Below are 23,400 nucleotides of genomic sequence, written 5' to 3' on the forward strand. Positions count from 1 at the left end.
TCAAACTCCTTTGAAACTCCACACTTGAATCTCCGTATTCCACCGAAGATGAACACTCTTGAATATAACCAATCAACCTCCTTGATATGTGCTTATCAATACATGAGTTTAATACTCACTCAAATCATCAAGGAAAACTCACAAAAACCTTCAGAAGAAAACCTCAAACGAAACCCTAAGACTCTTAAAGAAGATCTAAGAAAGGTAACCCTAGAGTTGGAAAAACAAACAAATTTATAAAAGCAAAGATCGCGTAGTCCGCTCGAACGTGGGAATGAACGCTCTAGTGGGGACTCTATATCGCTTGTTCCAACCCAGGGTTCACGCTTGAGTGGAAGATCCCACGCTCGAGCGTAAAAACACATCACTCAGTATTTTTGCAAACACGCAAAATACTGTGAGAGTGTAAACTCCGCTCAAGCATCGCTTTCCCCACTCGAGCTGGAAGAACAAAACTGGGAAATTACAATCTGATTACAAACTTAGTTTTTCCATGGATTTTGACAACAAGGGTCCTAACAATCTCCCCCTTTGTCAAATCTCGGACAAAACCATTCTAAACAATTTTCCTAACAAAACCACCATTAAAAAACAAAAAGAAACTAACACCAAAGACCATGCAATTCTTTGAACAATGTCTTTGAACGATCCATCTGAAAAAAACAACCACAGAAACCAACCAAAACTATGGAACGTTATTAAATAACCAAATATAAAATATCTGAGAAACATAATACCCATTCATCAAAAAACCTGAAATATTCCCAAAACATGCACCAAGTATAAAAGCCAAAAATACAAAAATAGTCAGTCTAACAGCCTAACAATATACCCACTCCCCTTTTTTGTCCGGGAGAGAACCAAAACAAGATAATCAATAGTCCATGAAAAGAGATCTGTGCAAGAAAAGATCGAGCCAATAGCATGCCGGGACATCAATGATCACTGAGCAGGCGGCTGAGACTGGGGCGAGGACTACATCTGAAGTAAAGACAGCATCTGAGACAGAGAAGTAGAAGACTGTGCCACGGACTCCTCAATGCGCCTGGAAAAAGCCTCCAACGCAGCGAGCCGAGCATCGACAGTAGTCTCGAGATCCGTGAGCCGGGCCTCGAAAATATCCATCCGCACCTCGAGTCGATCAAAACGCGAAACAACAGACTGTTCGAAGTACTGGAGCTTGCTGCTCCCCCTCACCAATAGCATCACCGGCAGCAGCTGCATCGAACTCAGCCTCCTCTGCCATAACAGCAGCATCACCTATACCTGTTCTGAAGTGACCCACCCCAGGAGAAACCCCCCGAACATGTGACTGACTCTGGGAGATAGTTTTCGTAGTGAAAGGCCGAGATGGGGAAGCAAATTCATCATCGTCATATGAGGGAACCTCAAATTTGGCGAGAAGCCTGTTAATGAGGCATTCATAAGGCAGACCAACGTTTTTACATTCAAATGCAGCAACCATCTTTTGGATAATCAAAGTAGCAAGGTCAATGGAATGATTGAGAGCAATACACTGAAGAACAAACCCTTGTTCTTGATTGATTTTTGAGCTGTGGGTAATCACTATAATGTTGGCACACACGATTAGATTTAGTAACCAAAAATGGGGTAGAAGCTCATTTTGTTTGATCAGTACCCCAGAGAGCCAAGAACGAGAGGTACCATATAGAGCAGTGGCCACCTCATTGAAATCACAAGTCGGTCGCACAGGAAAAGGACAGAAGATAGGGAAGACTTTACTAATCCCTAATAGCTCTCTAATAAGATCAGTGGTGACTGTGATTAACTTGAACCGGACCTAAGTCTTGAATGATGGACCAATGTCATCAAGACTCTCCATGTTACAGTAAAATTTACGAACCCAACTAAGGTTTTGAGGACTTGAGAAAGAGAGAACAGAATCCCTATCCAAGGGATCAAAAAGAGAACGAATATGGAGACTCAAAGGTGTTGGGTTGAACATTGCGTTCGAGATGAACAATTCAGGACGGATAGGACTCTCGAAACAATTTGGCTTTCTCAGTCGAGGGAAATTGGTCGGAGTTATAGGAGGGTCGAAAGGTAGTGGACTTCCTTCTCTTGAAAGAAGGCATGACTAAACCAAGTAACAGACAAAAGACAAAACACATAACCCCCAACCCAAGACAAAAATTAAATCAAAAGAAGAAAAACAAAACATTAGTAGCACAGTCAAATATGTCAACATGAGTCAGGCAAATAAGGCTATAAAGCAAAATGGTCAATGCATAGTAAGCCCAAGAGAGCAAAATGCATCAGAGATGAATCATGGTGAGCAAGGCAACCATATCTAAAAAGAACAAATAGAATCAATGGAAAACATTGATACATACGACAATAATAGACCTTAACCCATCATAATATGCCAAAGACTTAATAAAATAGGACAAGATGCACACGACTAATAAGACCCAACCTATATGAACATGAGTAAAGGATGAAACATTAGTGAAAACAAAAACAACTACGAAAATAAACATGAAAACAAAGATGAAACAGAAGATGGACATACCTCAGTTGTGCGAGAAGAATAGAATTCAGCAATGAAAAGGCCAAGGAAGACAATGCATGGAAACGCCAAGGAGCCTTAGGAGAGAGAATGAAATTTGGAGAAGAATGAACTGAAGGGTCGAGGGAGGAAGTATTTAAACCGAACCAGTCCGCTCGAGCGTGATATTTAACGCTCGAGCGGGAGCCAAAACATGCACGGATACGCTCGAGCTCGAAAAAGGATGCTCAAGCGCCAAAAACACCCTCGCAGAACTGCAAAACCCTGCACTAAATGCTGAAAGATTGAAATTCACGCTCGAGCGCGATAAATTCCGCTTAAGTGAGGACAAAACACCATTAAACTCCAACCCCCCCCCCCCCAAATTTTTTAATAAAAATAAAAACAAAAACAACTCAATCAGAGAAGGGTGAACCGTAAAACAAATGAGAGTATAACTGGAAGACTGTAACACTGGGATGAAATGGTCTACACACCATGAAGCCTGTAAACTTGTTTATACAAAAAAAACTATGAACCACAAAATCATAAGCAACATGAGAATGCATAACTCAAAAACAAACATGAGAGCTCACATGCAAAATGTGTGTGTGTAATCCTTGAGAGGCCACAAAGCTAGAGTTAATCCTCATAGTGATCAGATGGCTGGGCCTCCAGCAAGAGTAACTAAACATCACAGAGAAAAGTCAAACCACTAGGAATCACGGGGTATTTGTTAAGTAAACGCGGAGCCTCCCCCTCAATCAATGAGTCCCTATTTTTCTTTTTCTTTTTCTTTTTCTTTTCTTTTTTCAACATTTCTTTCTTGTGGGCACTCACTGGTGGCATGCACGCTCAAGAGTATGGAGACCAAACCAAAGAAGAATGGAATAAAAAAGGATACTCTAGTTGGTGCCTCTGAGGTAGCCTTTTCCTCATGCCCAGACTTCAATGAAATGAGGGAGAAACCGTGGAAGTGAAAAATGATGGTAGATGGTTAAGAGACTCAACATCACCCATGATATACTAGTATAGGTCAATTCCTCTGAAAAAGTACAAGAAACACTGTTAGTGGTCCATAGAGAACTTTGATCACTTGTGCGGAAACCCTTGCAACAGTTTATCTCAAGGATGTGTACAGAATGAGATCATGAAGTTAATGAGTATGAGCATTCAGAATGAGCTATGAACAATGAACAAAGAACTCTAGCTTGCAGTATAAGAGTTCATATTTTTCTAAATGCAATGATGACGGGAATTAAGGAGAATGAGATTATAACATCCAAGTATACAAAAAAAAAATCATACACACCCCCTCCAAAACAGATAACACCCTAACAACTGAGCACTACACCCAAGGTCTTTCTAAGGAACTCAAACCTAAGAAGATCAAGGGGTCTTGTAAAAATATCAGCTTTTTGATGCTTAGTGGGAACATGTTCAAGAACAATAAGGCCATTTTCTACTAACTCTCGAATAAAATGATGACGAATGTCAATGTGTTTGGTACGAGAGTGTTGGATAGGATTTTTTGAAATGTTTATAGCACTTGTGTTGTCACAGAAAAGAGTGAGAGTGTTTTGATCTATCCCATAATCATGAAGCATTTGCTTCATCCACAGCATTTGTGCATAACAACTCCCTGCAGCAATGTACTCAGCTTCAGCAGTCAAAAGAGAGATGGCATTTTACTTTTTGCTATGCCAAGCAACCAAATTATTCCCAAGGTAAAAACACCCCCCGGATGTACTTTGCCTATCATCAACACACCCTGCCCCGTCGACATCAGAAAAACCGATAATTTCAGTTATATTATCAGTAGAAAACCAAACCCCATACCCCAAAGTCCCATTAATGTATTTAATGATGCGTTTTACTGCAAGAAGATGAGACTCTTTAAGACTGGCTTGGTAACGAGCACAAACACCTACACTGAAAGCAGTATCAGGACAACTGGCAGTGAGGTAAAGAAGACTCCCTATCATACTCCTGTAAAGGGTAGGATCAACATCAATACTAGAGGAATCTTTGGAAAGGTGAAGACTGGTTCTCATGGGAGTGCGTGCATATTTGGCAGACTCAAGGCCAAACATTGACACAAGGTTTTTGGCATTAGTCTGAGAAACAAACATACCAAAAGGAGACTGCTTAATTTGAAGACCCAAGAAATAAGACAACTCTCCCATCATGCTCATCTCAAACTCATGTGTCATGCAATCCGAAAAATATTTTACAAGATGATCAGCAGTAGATCCAAACACAATATCATCAACATAAATTTGAGCAACAAGAATATGAGACTTAGTATGTTTCACAAATAAAGTCTTATCCACACTACCCCATTGAAAGTCATTATCAAAAAGAAAGGTAGTAAGTCTATCATACCAAGCCCGAGGAGCTTGTTTCAACCCATACAATGCCTTGTCTAACTTGTAGACATGGTTTGGACATTTAGGGTCCTCAAACCCTTTTGGTTGCTCAACATAAGCCTCTTCTTTCAAGTACCCATTCAGAAAGGCACTTTTCACATCCATTTGATACCATTTAAAACCAAGAAAACAAGCAACACCAAGTAAAATGCGAATAGATTCAAGATGTACAACTGGGGCAAACGTCTCATCATAGTCAACACCCTCTACTTATGTGTAGCCTTGAGCAACCAACTTGGCTTTATTTCTAACTACAGTACCATTCTCATCAGATTTATTTTTAAAGATCCACTTGGTACCTATCACATTCATGTCTCTAGGTCTGGGAACTAGAGTCCAAACATTGTTACATTCAAATTGACCTAATTCTTCATGCATAGCATTCACCCAACTATCATCTAGTAAGGCTTCTTTAATATTCTTAGGTTCAATTAATGAAACATAACACATAGGCCCTGTTTGGTAGGGCTTATTTTCAGTTTATTTCAGTTTTTAGCTTAGTTTAAGCTATTTTGATGTGTTTGGTTCAGCTTAACAATACAACTTATAGCTTTTTATAAGTCAAAAATCAACTTATTCTTTGAGTGGGGGAGGAGAAGCTTAATTTATAAGTCAAAAATCAGCTTATGTTCACAGCTATAAGCTATTAAGTTATAAGCTATAATCACTTTCCCACAACTTTACCAACGGCACCATATGTGATACCTCATCCCGAATTTGTCTTCAGGTTTTCATTCGATCCGATACACTTCCAATCACCTGCTGAGATGGATGATTCAGTTTCACCCACCTGTTGAGCTGGATGATTCAGTTTCACCCTTGCTGATGGTGTGAACTCGGGACTTGTGGTGACAGAAGCATCAGAAGTGGTGTCTCTTTGTGCACTCTTTGGACTCTGACTTACCTGTGAAGATGGTGCTGTCTCAAATTCTTATGCTTGGACCTCAGCATCTTTTTGACTTTGTAGTACAGTATCCAGGATTGGAGACTCATGATATTCATCCTCATTTGTTGCTGGAGTAGGAAAACTTGTGTCATCTATAACCACATTGACCAATTCCATTAAAGAAGAAGTTCGCAGGTTATAGACTCAAAAAGCCCTACTAGTGGTTGAATACCCTAGAAAAATACCTTCATCACTTCGGGAGTCAAATTTGCCCAAAGGCTCTCTATCTTTGAAAATGTAACACTTACTCCCAAAAGTTTTGAAGTATTTTACATTAGTTTTCAATCCCTTCCACAATTCATATAGAGTTTGTAAAGTACCGGGCCTTAAATACACGCGATTTATGACATAAACAGCGGTATTTAGGGCTTTAGTCCAAAACTTTGGAGGAAGTTTCTTACTAAGGAGCATGACCCTAGCCATCTCTTGAACAACCATGTTCTTGCTCTCAACCACTCCATTTTTTTATGGAGTGATAGGTGCAGAAAATTCATGCTTAATTCCATGCATATCACAAAAATCCAAAAACGAACTGTTTTCAAACTCACGATCATGATCAGTTCGGATTCTCATGATACGCCCAATGGAAACACCCTGTTCATTTTGGATTTTAAGGACTACGGCCTGGAAAGCACCAAACGTATCAGATTTTTTCCTTAAAAAATTTACCCACGAGAAACGAGTAAAATCATCAACAGTTAAAAAAATGTATCTTTTACCTCAAATGCTTTCAGTGCGAGTAGGCCCCATTAAGTCCATGTGAACCAATTCAAGAGGACGTTTGGTTGTAAAGTTGTTCACATTTTCATGAGGGGCACAAGTTTGTTTCCCAAGTTGACATGGTCCACACACATAATTCAGATTCTTACCCAGTTTAGGTACTCCTCTCACAAGCTCTTTGTTGGCAATCTTAATTAGGTCTTTGAAATTCATGTGACCTAATCTTTGATGCCACAAATCAATGTTACTTATGATGGCTGAGTGACAAGTGAGATCATTAGTAATAACAATACCATAGTAGTTATCAGATGTGCGAACCCCATGCAAGACAGTATTTCCTTCTTATCCAAAATTTCACATTTATTGAAAACAATACTTCATGGTAGGAATCACATATTTGACTAATGCTCAAAAGATTTGCTTTAAGACCATCAACAAGTAAAGCATTTTCTAGCTTAGGAAGACCAGCTACACTTATAGAGCCCTTACCAATGACTCTAGAAGTGCCACCATCTCCAAAGGTAACAATTCCACCTTCATATTTTTCAAGGGAGGTGAAGTAGGATTTGTCACCTGACATGTGACGCGAGCACCCACTATCAAGATACCACATGTGTGAGTCACATGCTTTTAGAGCAGTGTAACAACTAAACAAGTTAAATCATCTTTTCTTACCCAAATCTTTTTGGTCTTAACAAAATCAGGTCTGGCAGTCTTGGTAAATGTCTTGGCGTTGTGAACACCCTCATAAATCTTAGTATTCTGCCTAGACATGTAAGGTTGTCTCCTAACCCAAAAAGTATTCGAATTTCTACCCTTTTGAGACACCTTACCAAACAATTCAAAGCAATAAGGACGAATATGGCCATACCTACCACAATGATGACAAATGAAAACAGGTTTTACCTCCCTTTTGTTAGTCTTACCCCCGTTAGGTAGATAAAGAGAGGGATCACCCTAGTTTACCTTCAGCTTTCCCTTTGCTTGAGTCTTCAGGTCATGTGATGTAGAGGCCTATCCCTTGTGAGTTGTCGCGCCATAGCCTAGCCCACTTTTGTCACAACCCATTTGTTGAGACCCGAGGATGTCTTCTAATGATTTGGAACCTTTGTTCCACATAAAAATCGTGGCTCTAGCAATTCGGAGTTCTTCATCTTTATAACAAACCATCTCTTCCAATGTAGCTTGTGACATCTCAAGGCTTTCAAGCTTCTCTTCATATGTGGAATACATCTTTAGGAGTTCATTCCTTTCAGTTTCACAAGATAGAAGTTTCCCACATAGGTCTTGCCTGTCACTAGAGATCTTGATGACATTCTGTTTTGCTATTACCAATTCTCCTTTTAGCTTGACATTCTCGCTTTCACATGTTTTGAGCTTGAGAGTGAGTTTGTCATTGATGTTGGACAAATTCAGAGATTCATCGTAAAGCTTTTCGTAAGCTTGTTGTAGATCATCACCATTAATCTCATCATTGTCTTCTGATGTTTCATCATCTTCTTTTTGCTCCTCATTCTCCTTGACCTTATCCAGTCGAGCAACTAAGGCAGGAAAGGTGATTGATGGTGGTGAAGATGAATCCCCTCTTTCATGATACTAGCTCAGAATGTCCCATGCATATTTAGCCTTTGTGCAGTGAGCAACCTGTTATTGTTCTTCATCAGAAATTGCTCCATGAATAGTAATCAGGACTCTCTGATTGCTCGTATTGTCAGCACTTTCAACATCTTCTTCAATGGCTTGCTAGCCTTCTGGGTCAAAAGCTCTCAGAAACGCCCTTATTCTGATCTTCCAATACAAATAATTACTCCCATCAAATGTGGGAGCATGATGCAGATTCTGACCACAAGCAAATTCCACTAGCTTTGGAAAAGGTTGTGTGAAAGTCGACCAGAATGCCATGAAAGCACTATCTCCATCTTCACCAAATTCAGTTTCTTCGGGTTCTTGCTCCGACCCGCTTTCATCATCCCAAGTTAATGTGTAGACTTTCTTCCGATTCTTTTTCGAAGGACATTAAAGGACAATATGTCCAAACCCTTGACATTCATAACACTTGACCCCTTGCCCCTTTACAATCTTCTTTTCAGTTTTTTGAGCAAGTTTTGGTGGAAAAGTTTTGGGTTTATCATTACTCTTGTCTTTTGAAATAGGGTCTCTGAAATTAAGCTTCTTTTTCTTTAAATTTTTTTTGAACTGTTTAGTAAACATAGTCGTTATCTCAGACTTTAAATCAAACTTTGTCTCAAGAGTTTTTCAGTCTCATGAGCACTAGTGAAAGCCACACTATCTTTTTGTTTTTTCTTCGAAATCTAGTGGGCTTCATAAGTCTGCAAGTTTCCAATCAACTGATCAAGCTTAAGGATATCAACATTCCGAGCCTCCTCAATGGCTGTCACTTTTGATTGGAACCTCTCAGGTAATGACCTCAAAAATTTTCCAACGACTTTAGCTTCAGGGATTTTTTCACCGAGTGTGAAACAGGAATTCACGATGTCACTAAGTTTAGCATAGAAATTATCAAACGTCTCATCATCACGCATAAAAAGAGTTTCGAAGGCGGAGGTGAGACGTTGAAGTTTTGACCTTTTAACAGAAATAGCACCTTCGTGAATCATTTCAAGAATGTTCCAAGCCTCTTTTGCTACCTCACACGTGCAAATACGACGAAACTCTTCAGGTGTGACAGAGCAAAAGAGGGAATTGAGAGCCTTACTGTTCCAACTCGAGTTTTGATAATCGGTTGTGTCCCATTTATCAAGGGGTTTGGGAATATCAATACCATCAATGATGACAATAGGTTCACTCCATCCATAGATCACACAATGCCAAACTTTCCCATCGATGGATTTTAAAAACGCTCCCATACGAGCTTTCCAATAAGAATAGTTTGTACCATCAAGTAATGGAGGTCTATGGGTCGAGTTACCTTCACGAATTAAATCCATGTCACCAATCACACAAAATCACATTCCTATAGTTTTGATAAAAACAAATAGTGACCCGCTCTGATACCAATTGAAAATCCTAAGTGATTCGTGATTAGATCAAGATTTAAATATTTCAATTCCTAATCATTCAAAACACACAATCTAAATCACCAAGCACTTACGAAACTGATTTAGATTGTTGTTTTCGAAAAACAATAAATCAACACAAATGATTTTTACGTGGAAAAAAATACAATTGAAGCACCTTCAATTGTAATAAAAAAACCACGGGCAAAACGCTACTAATCAATCCACTACTGAAGAAAGAAAGATTACAAAGACAACAAACAAATTACCCAGACGTTTCCAATTTGTCTTCAAATCTTTTGTATATCTCTCACTGCAACCTTCGTCTCAGAATTGATTAACTTGAAGTTGAATCCACAACTTCACTTGTCGAATCAACGACTACGTATAGAATCAAACTCCTTTGAAACTCCACACTTGAATTTCCGTATTCCACCGAAGATGAACACTCTTGAATATAACCAATCAACCTCCTTGATATGTGCTTATCAATACATGAGTTTAATACTCACTCAAATCATCAAGGAAAACTCACAAAAACCTTCAGAAGAAAACCTCAAACGAAACCTTAAGACTCTTAAAGAAGATCTAAGAAAAGTAACCCTAGAGTTGGAAAAACAAACAAATTTATAGAAGCAGAGATCGCGCAGTTCGCTCGAACGTGGGAATGAACGCTCTAGTGGGGACTCTATATTGCTTGTTCCAACCCAGGGTTCACGCTTGAGTGGAAGATCCCACGCTCGAGCGTAAAAACACATCACTCAGAATTTTTGCAGACACGGAAAATACTGTGAGAGTGTAAACTCTGCTTGAGTGTCCATTTCCCCGCTCGAGCGGGAAGGACAAAACTGGAAAATTACAATTTGATTACAAACTTAGTTTTTCCATGGATTTTGACAACAAGGGTCCTAACATTAGGGATCCCAAATGTTTTACCAATATTTCTATCAAATGTCTCACCTAAGTGTGGTAACATTTTTCATAGTTTTTAGATGTCTCATGTTTGACTCTCATGAGATGCAAAATCATTCAAACTTGAAGCAATACATGTGATTTGCATGTGAGACCTGTGTTGTTTGGAGTTCTCTCATAAAAATTAAAATAAAATAATCAATGATTAATGAATAAAAAAATATTAATTCAAAAAAAATGAATAAAAAATATAATGTAAAATATATATATATATATATATATATATGTTTTTGGCAATATAATGATTAACGATAACATTTGTAGAACGTGGATCCCCAATTTTTATTTTTTATTTTTGCTGATATTATTTGTTTGTTTCAAATAAAATTTAAAGTATCCTATATAGGGTAAACTATCAATAAAGTGGGCTGCTATTAGCACATTCCTAAATTCTTTGAAATCCCTATTTCTTTGAGCCCCCACCCTAAATCCTAAATTTTAATAAGATTTCTTTGAACACCCCACTTAATACGAAATTTATCCATATTCATAATATTATCACACCCAATGCACACCCATCTAATTTTACACACCCTCTCTCCTTCTCATTTCGATGACCGTTCATCTCCTGTTGAAAAGAACGCTGAAGGTAATTGCATCAGTAAACACTATTGCCTCAATGAAGAGCATTACATCAACAATCCATCATTGAAATTCCTGTTGACTCTCAACAAAAGAAAGAATCATTCGACGATGTCGAAAGAATACCATCAAAAAACTTATCAGAAATTCCTATCCACCATTGCAGAAAACTCGTCGAAAATTCCTTTCAGGTAATTACCAATTCCTCATCTTATCAACAGTATTGCTTTTCTTCTTCCTATCACATTTTTGTTTTTGGGGTTTATTTTGGAGTAAAAGGGGATTTTAGAGAGAAAAATCCTTATAAAAAATACAATATGGTGGTAAAGATACAAAAATCAAACCGTTCGGCACACTAGTGCCGAAAATAAAGGTTATGTTCGGTTCAACATTACTGACTATCTGAATTATTATTTAGAACCCGTATATTGAACTAAATGTTTGTGTTCAATTGTGGGGAAGTGGTTTTAGGAAATACTCTTCTGACCCTGGGGGACGCTCGTGATCCACCGATAGGCACCTGAAAGGAAGTAAACACTCCAATCGGGGGTGCCAGAATTAGCACTCCGACGGACAAGTCAGTCTCTCGTTCTAGATTACTTGTATTCTAAGTTAAACACCACAATTAACACATACCTTTCTCAGTCTTCTATTCCTTTATTTATACTTGTTCCCTGGTCCTCGGGGCCAGGTCCACTTTTCGCTCATTATGTTCATATTTACTCGGCTCCATAGCTCAGTACCTATTCGGCCCATCTACCCTTTATATTCGGCATCCTGATGGTTCTGGACAGAGCCGGGCAATACCTGTCTATTAAAGTATGCCTCCTTTAATATTCGGCTCCCACAATTTCCCCCCAAACACCCTTCTAGCATCAGTTAGTCGGCGTGTTTGGTTCCTGATTTGGGAAAACAGAAATTCAGCGGTTAATCCTCTTCCCGATGCATGTCAGGACGCGTACATGCTTTTCAGTCACTGTAACGCCTTCCCGCCTCATTCGTGCTTCTCTCGCATTTATTATGATTTGAAGTTTAAGTCCCTTCGAACACGTACTTTTTCGAATATTTGAACCTTCTGGACCGCCTATCGGCATTTCTTCTCCGACGTATTTTCTGCAACTCCTCTCCGTCTTCTTCTCGTTCCCTTTGCCTCTCGTAAGTCTTCTTATCTTTTCTTTGCAATCCTACTTTCCATATTTATTTTTTGCTTTAGAATATCCTTGAGTTCTCTCTAGAATGGCTAAGCATTTGAAAGACCTCCTCTCTGAGGGTCGAATTTCTGGGTTTCGAAAACATTTCTCTATTCCTGATGATGTTCATCTATCTCTAGTAATGGAGAGTTCCCTAGATATGGAGAGGGATGACCCAAATACAATCATGTTCCCTCTCCTGTCCATTGCGGAGGGTGGCGTTCGCTTTCCCCTACATCCATTTCTTAGGGCCGTCTGCCACTGGGATCTGATTCCCTCGCAACTCAATGTGAATTTCTTTCGAATCGTAATGGGAATTGTTGAATTGAACCGGGGCCTCAGGATCAACCTGGGCATTCCTGCGATTCGGCATTGCTACGCTTTAGCCAAATCCTCTGGTTAGCTCGGACGTTACTTTCTCAGGGCCAAGGACAGCGACCATCACTTGGTAACCATGCTTGCCAGCTCTGGTAAACGAGTTGATGATGTAATGGTCAATGTTCGGGGCAACTGGGAATTCGGCGATGGCAAAGATCGCCTGGACCCTATTCCCAGACGGAGGGGTGAACCAGGTTGCCGTGTGATTCCTTGTTTGTTGAACTTACTTTTATTCGGCTTCTTCTCCAAATATAATCCTCCGTTTTTGCAGGCAACAAGTTGAAGAGGGTTCTAACCTCGGCTGACGACGCAGTACTTTCAGACATTAAGACTGCGCTAAAGTATTTTGGCCATCCAAACGCACAGAAACAAGGCAGAGCCGCCCATATTCTTCTGAGGTACGAGCCTACCTATACTACGTTCTCGGCCGCAGAAATAAATCTGATCCCAACCGGCGAACAACACCATTCGGATCTTATCTTCCCCAACTTCAAGTCCTTGAGACAGATTGGTCTCAAGACTTCCGATTTGGAGCAAGACTCAAAGCCGGAAGTCGAGGTGGTCGCCGAATCAACCAGGTAGTTCATTACCGAGGCCGAAGAGGTCGACGAAGCTCTGAAATCAGCGTTTGAAACTGCCGATTTTAACCAGCCTAACTCCCCGTCCATTTCGGGTCGGGTAGAGTTTTCTTTCAGAGACATTTTTACGGATTTGGGGGACCTGCCCGGCGATTTTTCTGAAGGCATGGCTGGGGAAAATCTCACGCAGATGGCGAGAAAGAGAAATGCCGAACGAATGGCCGCTCGAAAGAAGGTAGAGGCCGCTCGTTCTAAGCCTGCCCCAGTTGAATCTTTACAACCCGTTACTGCAGAAGAAACGGCTCAAATCGTTTTGGATGAGATAGAGAGGGAGGCCGAATAGCAGGTCACGGAAGAACGACTGGTTCGTAAAGAACAGGCGAAAAACGTAATACCGAGGGAGACGCAGGCTCAGAGGATAGTCTTGTTGGCAAAAGGCCTCGTTTAGAGGAATTTGACGTGGTTCCTTTTGTTGTTAAACCAAAGATCAAAAACATGCCAATCTCTAATGACGCATCCGTCATAAAGGATCCGGCTGTAACGTTGAGCTTGGCCGCCTCGGTTTCACTGCCGACTGATAAGGCCACCTTTCAAGAAGAGCCAGATTTTGAGCTTATAGCATTCGCTACCCAGTCTGCCCTTCTGGTATGTATACGATATTCTCTTTTCTGCTCGTTTGATTTGGTTTGCACACTATATTGCTTGATGTGATGATCCCGATTTGTTTTGCAGACGGCTGGAAGGATAGCCGAACTAGGCCGCCAGCAGCATGATGTCGTCGAAAGAATTGGCCGCTTAAAGTCTGAAGCTGAAGGTGAAAGGAGCAGGGCCGAGTTCAAGGCGATGAGAGCCGCAATGGAAAATGTGCGAGCCGAAACGGAAATGGAAAGGGCTCAGACTACTGACCAGCTCAGATCCGAAACTGAGGATAGGGCGAACGCAAGCGAGGAATCGCTCGAGTTAGCCAAGGAGGTGCTTGCCAAGGCAGAGGCTGAGTTAAAGGAGTTGAAGGCGGCCAAGGAAAAAGCCGAATCCGAAGTTTCTACGGCGCTTGAGGCTGGGAAGAGCGCCACCTTCAAGGAATACGTAGACGAAATACCCAAATTCGAAAATCGGGGATTCAAACATGGGTGGCTCAAAGTCCTTGCTGCCGTTGGAGCTAAATTGGCCGTGCCAATTCCATACGAGCAAGTGGACGTTGAGCCACTTGAATCTGATCCCGAGGATTGATTTAGGAGACATTCTAGTTTTATGAAGTATATTCAATGTACATTTTTTGGATTTTCATATGTAAAATGTCCACTGCCAGCACCTAGTTTATGAATGAAAATTTTATATGCTCTCAAGTTATTTTTCGCATTGTCTGTTATATGAGCGTATAGTTAGGAGAGTCAGCAGTTAGAACAAAATGTCAAGCATACGTGAGACGGCAGACTTAGCGGCCGATTAAAATTAGGGATCTAATTTAGTCAGAAACAAAATGAATTCAAGGCTAGTGCTCAGATAAATCGATTCGTGGACTGGCTGTGGCACTCGAGCCGTATAGATTGATGAATCTGCCCTTGCCCCAGTTGGTTTACGAACGTAGAACGCCGAATAAAACGTAATAAATTTTGCACGTAAGAATCGATTAGTGGAACGGCTAGGGCACTCAAACTGTATATTTTGATCTGATTTAGTCAGAAACAAAATGAATTCAAGACTAGTGCTCAGATAAATCGATTCGTGGACCGGCTGTGGCACTCGAGCCGTATAGATTGATGAATCTACCCTTGCCCCAGCTGGTTCACGAACGTAGAACGCCGAATAAAACGTAATAAATTTTGCACGTAAGAATCGATTCGTGGAACGGCTGGGGCACTCGAGCCGTATATATTGATATGATTTAGTCAGAAACAAAATGAATTCAAGACTGGTGCTCAGATAAATCGATTCGTGGAACGGATGGGGAACTCGAGCTGTATAGATTGATAAATCTGCCCTTGCCCCAGCTGTTTCATGAACCGAAAACGCCGTATATCAGCGGTTGATGGGGCGATTGGGGCTTGGTTCAGTCGGCGATTGGGATGTACAGGATAGTATAGGATGGGCTATTCATGCTTCATTATTAATAAGGTAGCCTCGGAGATGCTGCCCTTGTAGGGAAAAAATAGGCGTATACTTCGTGAACGAGGGTCCTATTTACGTGCTAAATGAGCATCTCAGTCCCGCTCTTTGAGGAAGGCGAAACAAGTGCGAATGTCAAATAAGCTTTTCTTCAACAGCAGAGGTCAAGAGAAGACGCTAGTTGAGCTGGGAGGTGCTATAAATCGAAGCGGTGAACCGTCACGCACGGGTGGTAGGACGTCGAGGGGTCGGGAGAGACACCAATCTCCTCGACGTCAAAGTAAATCGCCTAGGAGGGATAGTCAGCCACAGCATAAGTCTCTTCAATCTCATCCTGGAAGGGAATCTGACGCAACTCCTCGCCCATTGAGTTTTGCAGTCTTCGTGGGTAACAGACCGATGACGGAGGCGGATTCCATCATTCGAGACCCAAATGTGGCAGTCGAGTTTGCTCGACTGATTTTTCCGCCCGAAGTTGAGCAGTCGATGGTAGGCCGTTTGGACTTCGAAGTGTTTCGTGAAGGCGTTCACGGGGCGGTGAGAGGACTTTACACGGCTTATGAGATCGGTATACATCTCCACGCCGCTCGTCGAGACATAGAACAGAGAGACGAACGCATTCGGAAATTAGAAGCTCTCGCCGAAAAGGCCGAGCGCGAGCTGAGGAAAAACAAGCCTGCGTCGCCCCAATCAGTCGTCCCCCCCGACCCGGTTGTCGCAGAGAGGGTTACTCAAAGGCTGATTAGTGATGCGATCGCCGATCGTAGTATGGCAAGCATGTTTGCGATCGAGACTGCGAGAAACGTGGCCTATGAAAACGGCTTTCATGACGGCCGACTGGTCGGAATTCAGAAGACCAAAGAGAAGCTCGCCGAAGAAGTTTGCCGATATGAGAATCGTGGCTTTAAGCACAGTTGGGTCAGGGCATCTCAAGCCACGGAAGCTCTCCGGACGTCGGGAATTGATTCGGCGCTGCCACTCTACCAATGTAATCATTTTCTATTTTCTGCTTTTGAAGTCGAGAAGAGTGAGAATGAGGACGACGCCGTATAAAAATACTATGTAATTGTGTAATTGTTGCATGATTGAATAAAACGTCCTATTTTAAATGTTTCATTGTAATCTACATTCGGCACACACGTGTTTGCATATGTTTTCATTGTATAAACATTGTCTGGCTCAAGTAGTCATTTAATTCCGAACGGTTACGTGCCGGCTTGTCAAGATCACTCCACCGATTAGGCTCCGTATTCGGAGACTTGTATCGGTCGGCATGATGCGTCGATGAGGCTCCGAATTTGGAGGCTTAATTGGCCCAAACGTGTCATGCTCCAGGGGCTGCGAATCCGAAAACTGTCATTCCATCTTTAATTGCCATAATTAGTCCATTTTAACTCAAAAAAGCCAAAAATTAGTACATGGAATGGCTATGGCCAACATCTATCGGCATCCGTCTTTTGGGGTTCAATATTAATGATGTTGCTTCGGGGTCACCGCAAGGATTAAAAATAGATTGCCTCGGACTTTTCGCCCTAGTAATTTCACTTACTGTGTTCAGGCTTGCTTTAAAACAACTTTGTTGCATGGGGCAGACAAATGTGAATGTCAAATGGAATTTTCTTCAACAGCAGAAGAGGGGCTCGAACCTTGGCTGAGCTTGACACTACAATGAATCGCAACAAGGAACCCACTCGTGCGAGGGGTGGGGCGTTCAAAGAACGGGAAGAACGTCGACCTCCAAGTCGTCGAAGCAGATCACCCCGAAGAAAGGAAGAGGCCGACGTAGCGCTACAACCGTTGAATTTTTGTGTTTTTGTGGGGAATTCCTTTCTTGTCTTGGATCTTGGCCTTGACATTGTCTATGGTGTCGAGGCTCTCGACCTTGAGGATGATTGTCGCGCTGGTGTAAACATTGTGGGTTCAAGCGCGGTCAGATCGAAGAATTTTGAGCTACGGACGCTCTCTGGGCAACGAGCGTCGATCCGGCGCTACCGTTGTACCTTCGCGACCACTTCCCCTCTTTCGTCTTCGAAATTTGAGAAGGGTGAGAATAAAGGTGACACCGTATGAAAGTAGACTTTGTAATGCTCGAACGCGAATTGCGTTTTTGTAATTATTGTTTAATCGAATAAAATGTTTTATTTTTAAAGTTTGTATTTCATTGTGAATTTTTGTTAAGCATCTTATTTCGAGTGTTGGCACGTTTTGTTTTGTTTATGCCGTTGTGCCAGCTTGAGTTACATTTCCCTGCTCGGATGTGCACTAAGCGCACTCCGAATTCGGAATGTTATTCGGCTTTTGGAAGCTTTATTGACCCAACGGCGTTATGCACCAAGGGCGCTCCGAATCGGGAGACTTTATTGGCCCAACGGCATTATGCGCCGAGGGCACTCCAAATCAGGAGACTTTATTGGCCCAACAGCGAGACGCGCCGAGGGGGCTCCGAATCCGGAGGCTTTATCGGCCCAACTTCGTCATGCGCCAGGGGGCTCCGAATCCGGAGGTTTTACTTGGCCAATCGTGATATCCACGAAGGGCGTTCCGAATCCGGAGGCTTTATCAGCCCAACGGCGTCATGCGCCGAGGGGGCTCCGAATCCGGAGGCTTTACTTGGCCAATCGTGATATCCACGAAGGGCCCTCCGAATCCGGAGGCTTTATCGGCTCAACGGCGTCATGCGCCGAGGGGGCTCCGAATCCGGAGGCTTTACTTGGCCAATCATGATATCCACGAAGGGCGCTCCGAATCCGGAGGCTTTACTTAGCCAATCGTGATATCCACGAAGGGGGCTCCGAATCCGGAGGCTTTATCGGCCCAACGGCGTCATGCGCCGAGGAGGATCCAAATTCGGAGGCTTTATCGGCCCAACGGCGTCATGCGCCGAGGGGGCTCCGAATCCGGAGGCTTTATCGGCCCAACGGTGTCATGCGCCGAGGGGGCTTTTTGGTCAGAATGCCCTTTTTAATTAGATTTGGCAGAGAATGGGATTATATCTGCTCAACAAGAATCCTTGCATTTACAAAGGAGGAATATGTACATGGAAAATCATTTTAGAACTGAGATCATTCCCCACAAGCCGGGTTTAATGACAATTCCCGAGTTTCAGGACCATAAAGTGTTTCTGAGCCAATATGGAATCCTTCCAATGATGACCGTGTTAGTCGAGGATGTTCCGATTCGGTATTTCGGGAGGGGGACAGAATGCTGGTGCGGAGTGCAGGGAACCACGGATTTGCTCAATACCATGTTGGGTAAGAAAGCGCAGCAGCTGATGGTAGGTGCTAGGCACGGCTTGGATAGCATGCAACCAAGTTCGCCCCATGATGATATTATACGGCGATGGGAGGTTGATGACCAAGAATTCTACATCCATCGTTCGAGAGTCGGCTCGAACGGGTAGTGTGATCCTCCCCAACAGATACTCTGGATTCGCGTTGAAGCCAAACAATGGATGGGGAGCCAGAGACAGGTCTGATTGATTAAGACCGAGTCTGACGAAGGTTTCGTAATACATAACCTCTAAAGTGCTTCCTTGGTCTATGAAGACACATTCAACGACGAATCGATTTACGTGTAGCTCAATGACCAATGGATCACTATGAGGGAGTGTTACGCCGATAAGATCGGAATCGTTGAAGATAATACTCGGAGCTTCATAGAGCTGCCTCGATGGTGTGAGTTGCTTCTGGGGGGCTTGAATTACGTGTACGACAAGTGGCGTTGGAAGGTCATAGATCATATGAATGATGCCAAGCGGAGGCAAATCCTGCCTAAGGGCAACAGTTTTGATTGGGTTCTTTTGTACGTGTTGCTGAAGTCGACCATCTTGCACCAATTCCTCAAGGTGGTCTTTCAGAGCATAGCAGCTGTCCGTATCATGGCCGTGATCTTTGTGATATTCACACTGTCTGTACCGTCTTCTCGTGTCAGGAGGTCCCACCATTTTGGATGGCCATTTAAAAAACAGAAGATGTTGGATTTGGGACATAACCGAGCTGATTGAATCTGACAGCTCCGTATTTCTTGTCGGCGCGCTTTGTGCGCCTGTTGTCAACTTGCAATTGCTCATTTGTTCGGTGTGGGCACTGATCGCTTGGTCGGCGAAAATCTTGTTTCTTATCTCGTTTAGTCCGCTAGCGTGATTCAGGGCTCTCAAGAGGTACGAAACTTATTGGCTGGGCAATCTCAGGGGGGGCCGTTTTGGTGGTACTGTGTCCGGCTTTAACCCGCAAAGCGTCATCTTCTACTTTGCAGTATTTTTCTACTTTCTTCATCAACCCCCAGACTGTTTTGGGGGGTCTTCTGGTCAAGGAACTGCGGAGGGCACTATCTGGGTGTAGTCCCATTTTGAAGGCGGTGATGGCCATGGAGTCATTGCAAGCATCATCTACAAGATTAAAGCATTCCCAATATCGTGCCGAATATGCTCTTAGCGTCTCTCCTGGCAGGATTTGCATTGCCCAGAGAGAGTCGGCTTGTTTCGACTGGACCTCATTTGTGATGAATCTGGCCCTGAAAGACTTCTGTAATTGGTGGAAGGTTTCGATCGAAGCCGACTCCAGTTTGTAATACCACCTGAGAGCGAGTGGTCCCAAACTGCTGGGGAATATTCGGCACATGAGGGTTTCGTCATCTGCATGTAATGTCATGGCTTGCTTGTAGTGGTGGATATGATCGGTGGGGTCTGATTTGCCATCATAGAGAGTAAAAGACGAGCTTTAAACTTTTTGGGCAAGATTACCCTTGCGATTCGTCGCACAAAAAGATCATTCTAGTCCTCGTCATCTGAGCCGTTTCTTCTGCGCTTATGCTTTACGCGTGGGCTCTCTTCAGAGGAGCTGGAAGTTGTAGGTCGTCCTTTCTTTTTGGGCTCCAGAGATAGTGAGTCGGAGGCGCAATCAGTGTCTTGTTGCCGGGCTCGAGGTCGTCGACCACCTGCTTTCAGAGGTCGCTCCGGGTCTTGGCGCACGGCCTGTTTGGACTTTGCCACCTCTAGTGCCAAATCCTGACGGAGACGCTCGTTCTTAGTGATCATGTTCTCCAACCGCTGCTCATTTTGCTTTGCCTGCTCCACGATCGCCTGCATTGCCTCATGTTCTGGAGTCGAAGGTGAACCGAAGTTCAAAGCGCGTCTTACTGGGTTAGGCTCCGGTCCATGCGTGCTTGTTGGAGTGAAGTCATCTATCTGTGTGGTGTCATCAGCGACTATTGGAGGGTCCTTCGTTGCGTCCGCCATGGATGTGCTTGAGTATTCCCACAGACGGCGCCAATTCTGGGCAAGTGGTTTTAGGAAATACTCTTCTGATCCTAGGGGACGCTCGTGATCCACCGATAGGCACCTGAAAGGAAGTAAACATTCCGGTCGGGGGTGCCGGAATTAGCACTCCGATGGACAAGTCAGTCTCTCGTTCTAGATTACTTGTATTCTAAGTTAAACACCACAATTATCACATACCTTTCTCAGTCTGCTATTCCTTTATTTATACTCGTTCCCTGGTCCTCGGGCCCAGGTTCACTTTTCGCTCATTATGTTCATATTTACTCGGCTCCATAGCTCAGTACCTATTCGGCCCATCTGCCCTTTATATTCGGCATCCTGATGGTTCTGGACAGAGCCGAGCAATACCTGTCTATTAAAGTATGCCTCCTTTAATATTCAGTTCCCACATCAGTAATGTGTTACCGAACATAATCTTAACAGTCGGCAAACTAGTACCGAACAGCTCAAACAAAACAACAACGATTGAAAACGACCAAGAATGTTAATGCAAGACAAGTAAACTTACCAATGGAATGCTAGGCTCATCAAAATTCTTGTCATCATTATCCATTGTTGTATAAGGTAAAATAACTGATGAAGAGTAATACATTGGATTTGAAAAGAGCTTTATGGTTCAAGATTTCTGGTTTAGGAGGGTGTACGATGATGATAAAGAGGATACATTCAGGATTTAAGATGGTTATGAACAGTAACAGATTTGGGGTTTAGAAAGGTGGAATACGTATAGCTGGAGATAAAGGTGGAGGTGGGTGTACAATATTGTATAGTGTTAGTTCTTATTTGGTAGATGGATGTTCCATTAAATTTTGTCTTTTAATGTAATTTTATTTCAACGTATAATTGTAATAAAAGAAAAATTGGAAATTGGGGGGTCCAAAGAATTTAGGCATGTGCTAATAGCAGCACTCATCAATAAATCTTAATAGTTAGACTTAATTCACATTAAGTCTTATTGAAAGTTAGCCCTACTAAAATTGTCGTTAAAAATAATTTTTTGTGAGGATTTTTTATGTCACTAAAAATTGATAATTAGTGACTTTTTTGTCATGATTTTTATAAATTGTTGCTAAAACTTACAATTAATGACACTTTTATCTAATGAATTTTTCAAATTGTCGTTGAAAGCTGAAAATTAGTAACTTTTTGACAATTTTTTTAAACTGTCGCTAAAACTTATAATTAGTGACTTTTTTGTGATAAATTTTTTAAACTATTGCTGAAAATTAATAATTAGTGATATTTTTTAATAGTGTTTAATAAAAAATTCCGTTAATTATCATATGATCTATTGGATAAGAAGTCTACATATTAAGATCTATACGTAAGGTTGTTAAGATCGGGATCCTACATAGGATCGTTTTGCGGGTCTGGAGGATCGGATCGGGGATCGTAGGATCAGATCGGGGATCGTAAAATCCTACTAAAACGATGAAAAAATACAATAATTCTTATATGTCTAACTAATACTATCAAAATACATATAAAATGACCCAAAAAAACTTGAGAATGTAGCTCAAATGGTAGAGCTCTCATACTTATGAGCAGATCGAGGTTCAAATCCTCGCATTCTTAGTTGTGTGCCTTGTTCATTAACAATAATCAATTCAAATATACATTTTGCACATTTTTTTAAACAAAGAAAACATAATAAAAGAAGGTGGCAATTCAAGTTGTCATTCAAACATTTTCCTCAAATCTTAACAAAAGAACATACTAAAAGAAAATAGCAATTCAACTTCAAGTCTTCAAGTTAACACTTGCACAACATTGATATCCTTAACAAAACAAACTAAAATAAGAGAAGAATAAATAAACAAGAGACTAAAATAAGTCATCATCTTCATCGCCGAAATCATCATTGCCACAGTCATATATTGAATATCACTGAATCAATTGACTACAATTTACAATTTGATAGTTGTGAAATATCAGAGAGAAAAAGGTCAAGTTACAGTCAAAAATAAATTGATTACAATAGTAATACCATGATGCCCTACAGAGGCCTCATTGAAATTATAGATAAGGATAAATTAGATTTTAGAAGTTAATTTACAAATGAAAGACTACATAATCATAAGCAACTTTAGCTTATGTTAATAAAAAGACAGAGCAAACATTGAATCAATTGTTACCAACATGAACACTAGGTAATCTAAAGTCATGTTACAATTTACAAATTAATTGAGAACAAACCTGTATGAAGCTGCACTTTTCCTTGGTGGTAGGTATCTGCAAAAATAAATTACAAGTTCAAAATTAGGTTAACAGGAAAATGGCGAAATGGAAGAAGGGGAAAAATAGAAGAAGAAGAGGAAAAGGGGGAAAAACAAAAGGGGAATGAAAGACAGAAAAATAAAAGAAGAGGGGGGGAAAAAGCAATAGCAGAGGAAAAAGAAGATGGAGGAGAAAAAGAAAAGGAGTCGAAGAAGACGAACAGAGGAGAAGAAGGAGTCGAACAGAGGAGAAGAGAATGAGTCGAAGCACAGAGAAGAATGAGTCGAACAGAGAAGAAGAAGAAAAAGAAGAAGAAGAAGAAGAAGAAGAAGACGAAGAAGACGAAGAAGAAAAAGCATACCTGGAATCTGGATGGAGGCTGCTCAGCTCTCGTGACCAACTTTCCCCCAATATTTTGCCCTAATCTTATTTCGTGGGTCTTTAGAAAAGAGAGAAGGTGCATCAAACCTGTAATAAA

At 41.7% G+C, this 23,400-nt stretch overlaps 1 protein-coding gene across 1 annotated transcript; it reads right to left on the reverse strand.

The window, feature by feature from the left end:
- Positions 1–18,584: 18,584 nt before the first annotated feature.
- On the reverse strand, positions 18,585–19,370 carry LOC114309337 (uncharacterized). Its single transcript, XM_028255046.1, has one exon. The coding sequence runs from the start codon at positions 19,368–19,370 to the stop codon at positions 18,585–18,587; it is 786 nt and encodes a 261-aa protein (XP_028110847.1).
- Between the last annotated feature and the right edge of the window lie 4,030 nt (positions 19,371–23,400).

The sequence above is a fragment of the Camellia sinensis genome, chromosome 14, assembly GCF_055761805.1.
Source record: "Camellia sinensis isolate YWXY chromosome 14, ASM5576180v1, whole genome shotgun sequence".
Lineage (NCBI taxonomy): Eukaryota > Viridiplantae > Streptophyta > Magnoliopsida > Ericales > Theaceae > Camellia > Camellia sinensis.

Bases quoted from the DNA above. Each gene is read 5' to 3' on its own strand.
- LOC114309337 (XM_028255046.1), bottom strand. From the start codon at position 19,370: ATGGTGGGACCTCCTGACACGAGAAGACGGTACAGACAGTGTGAATAT.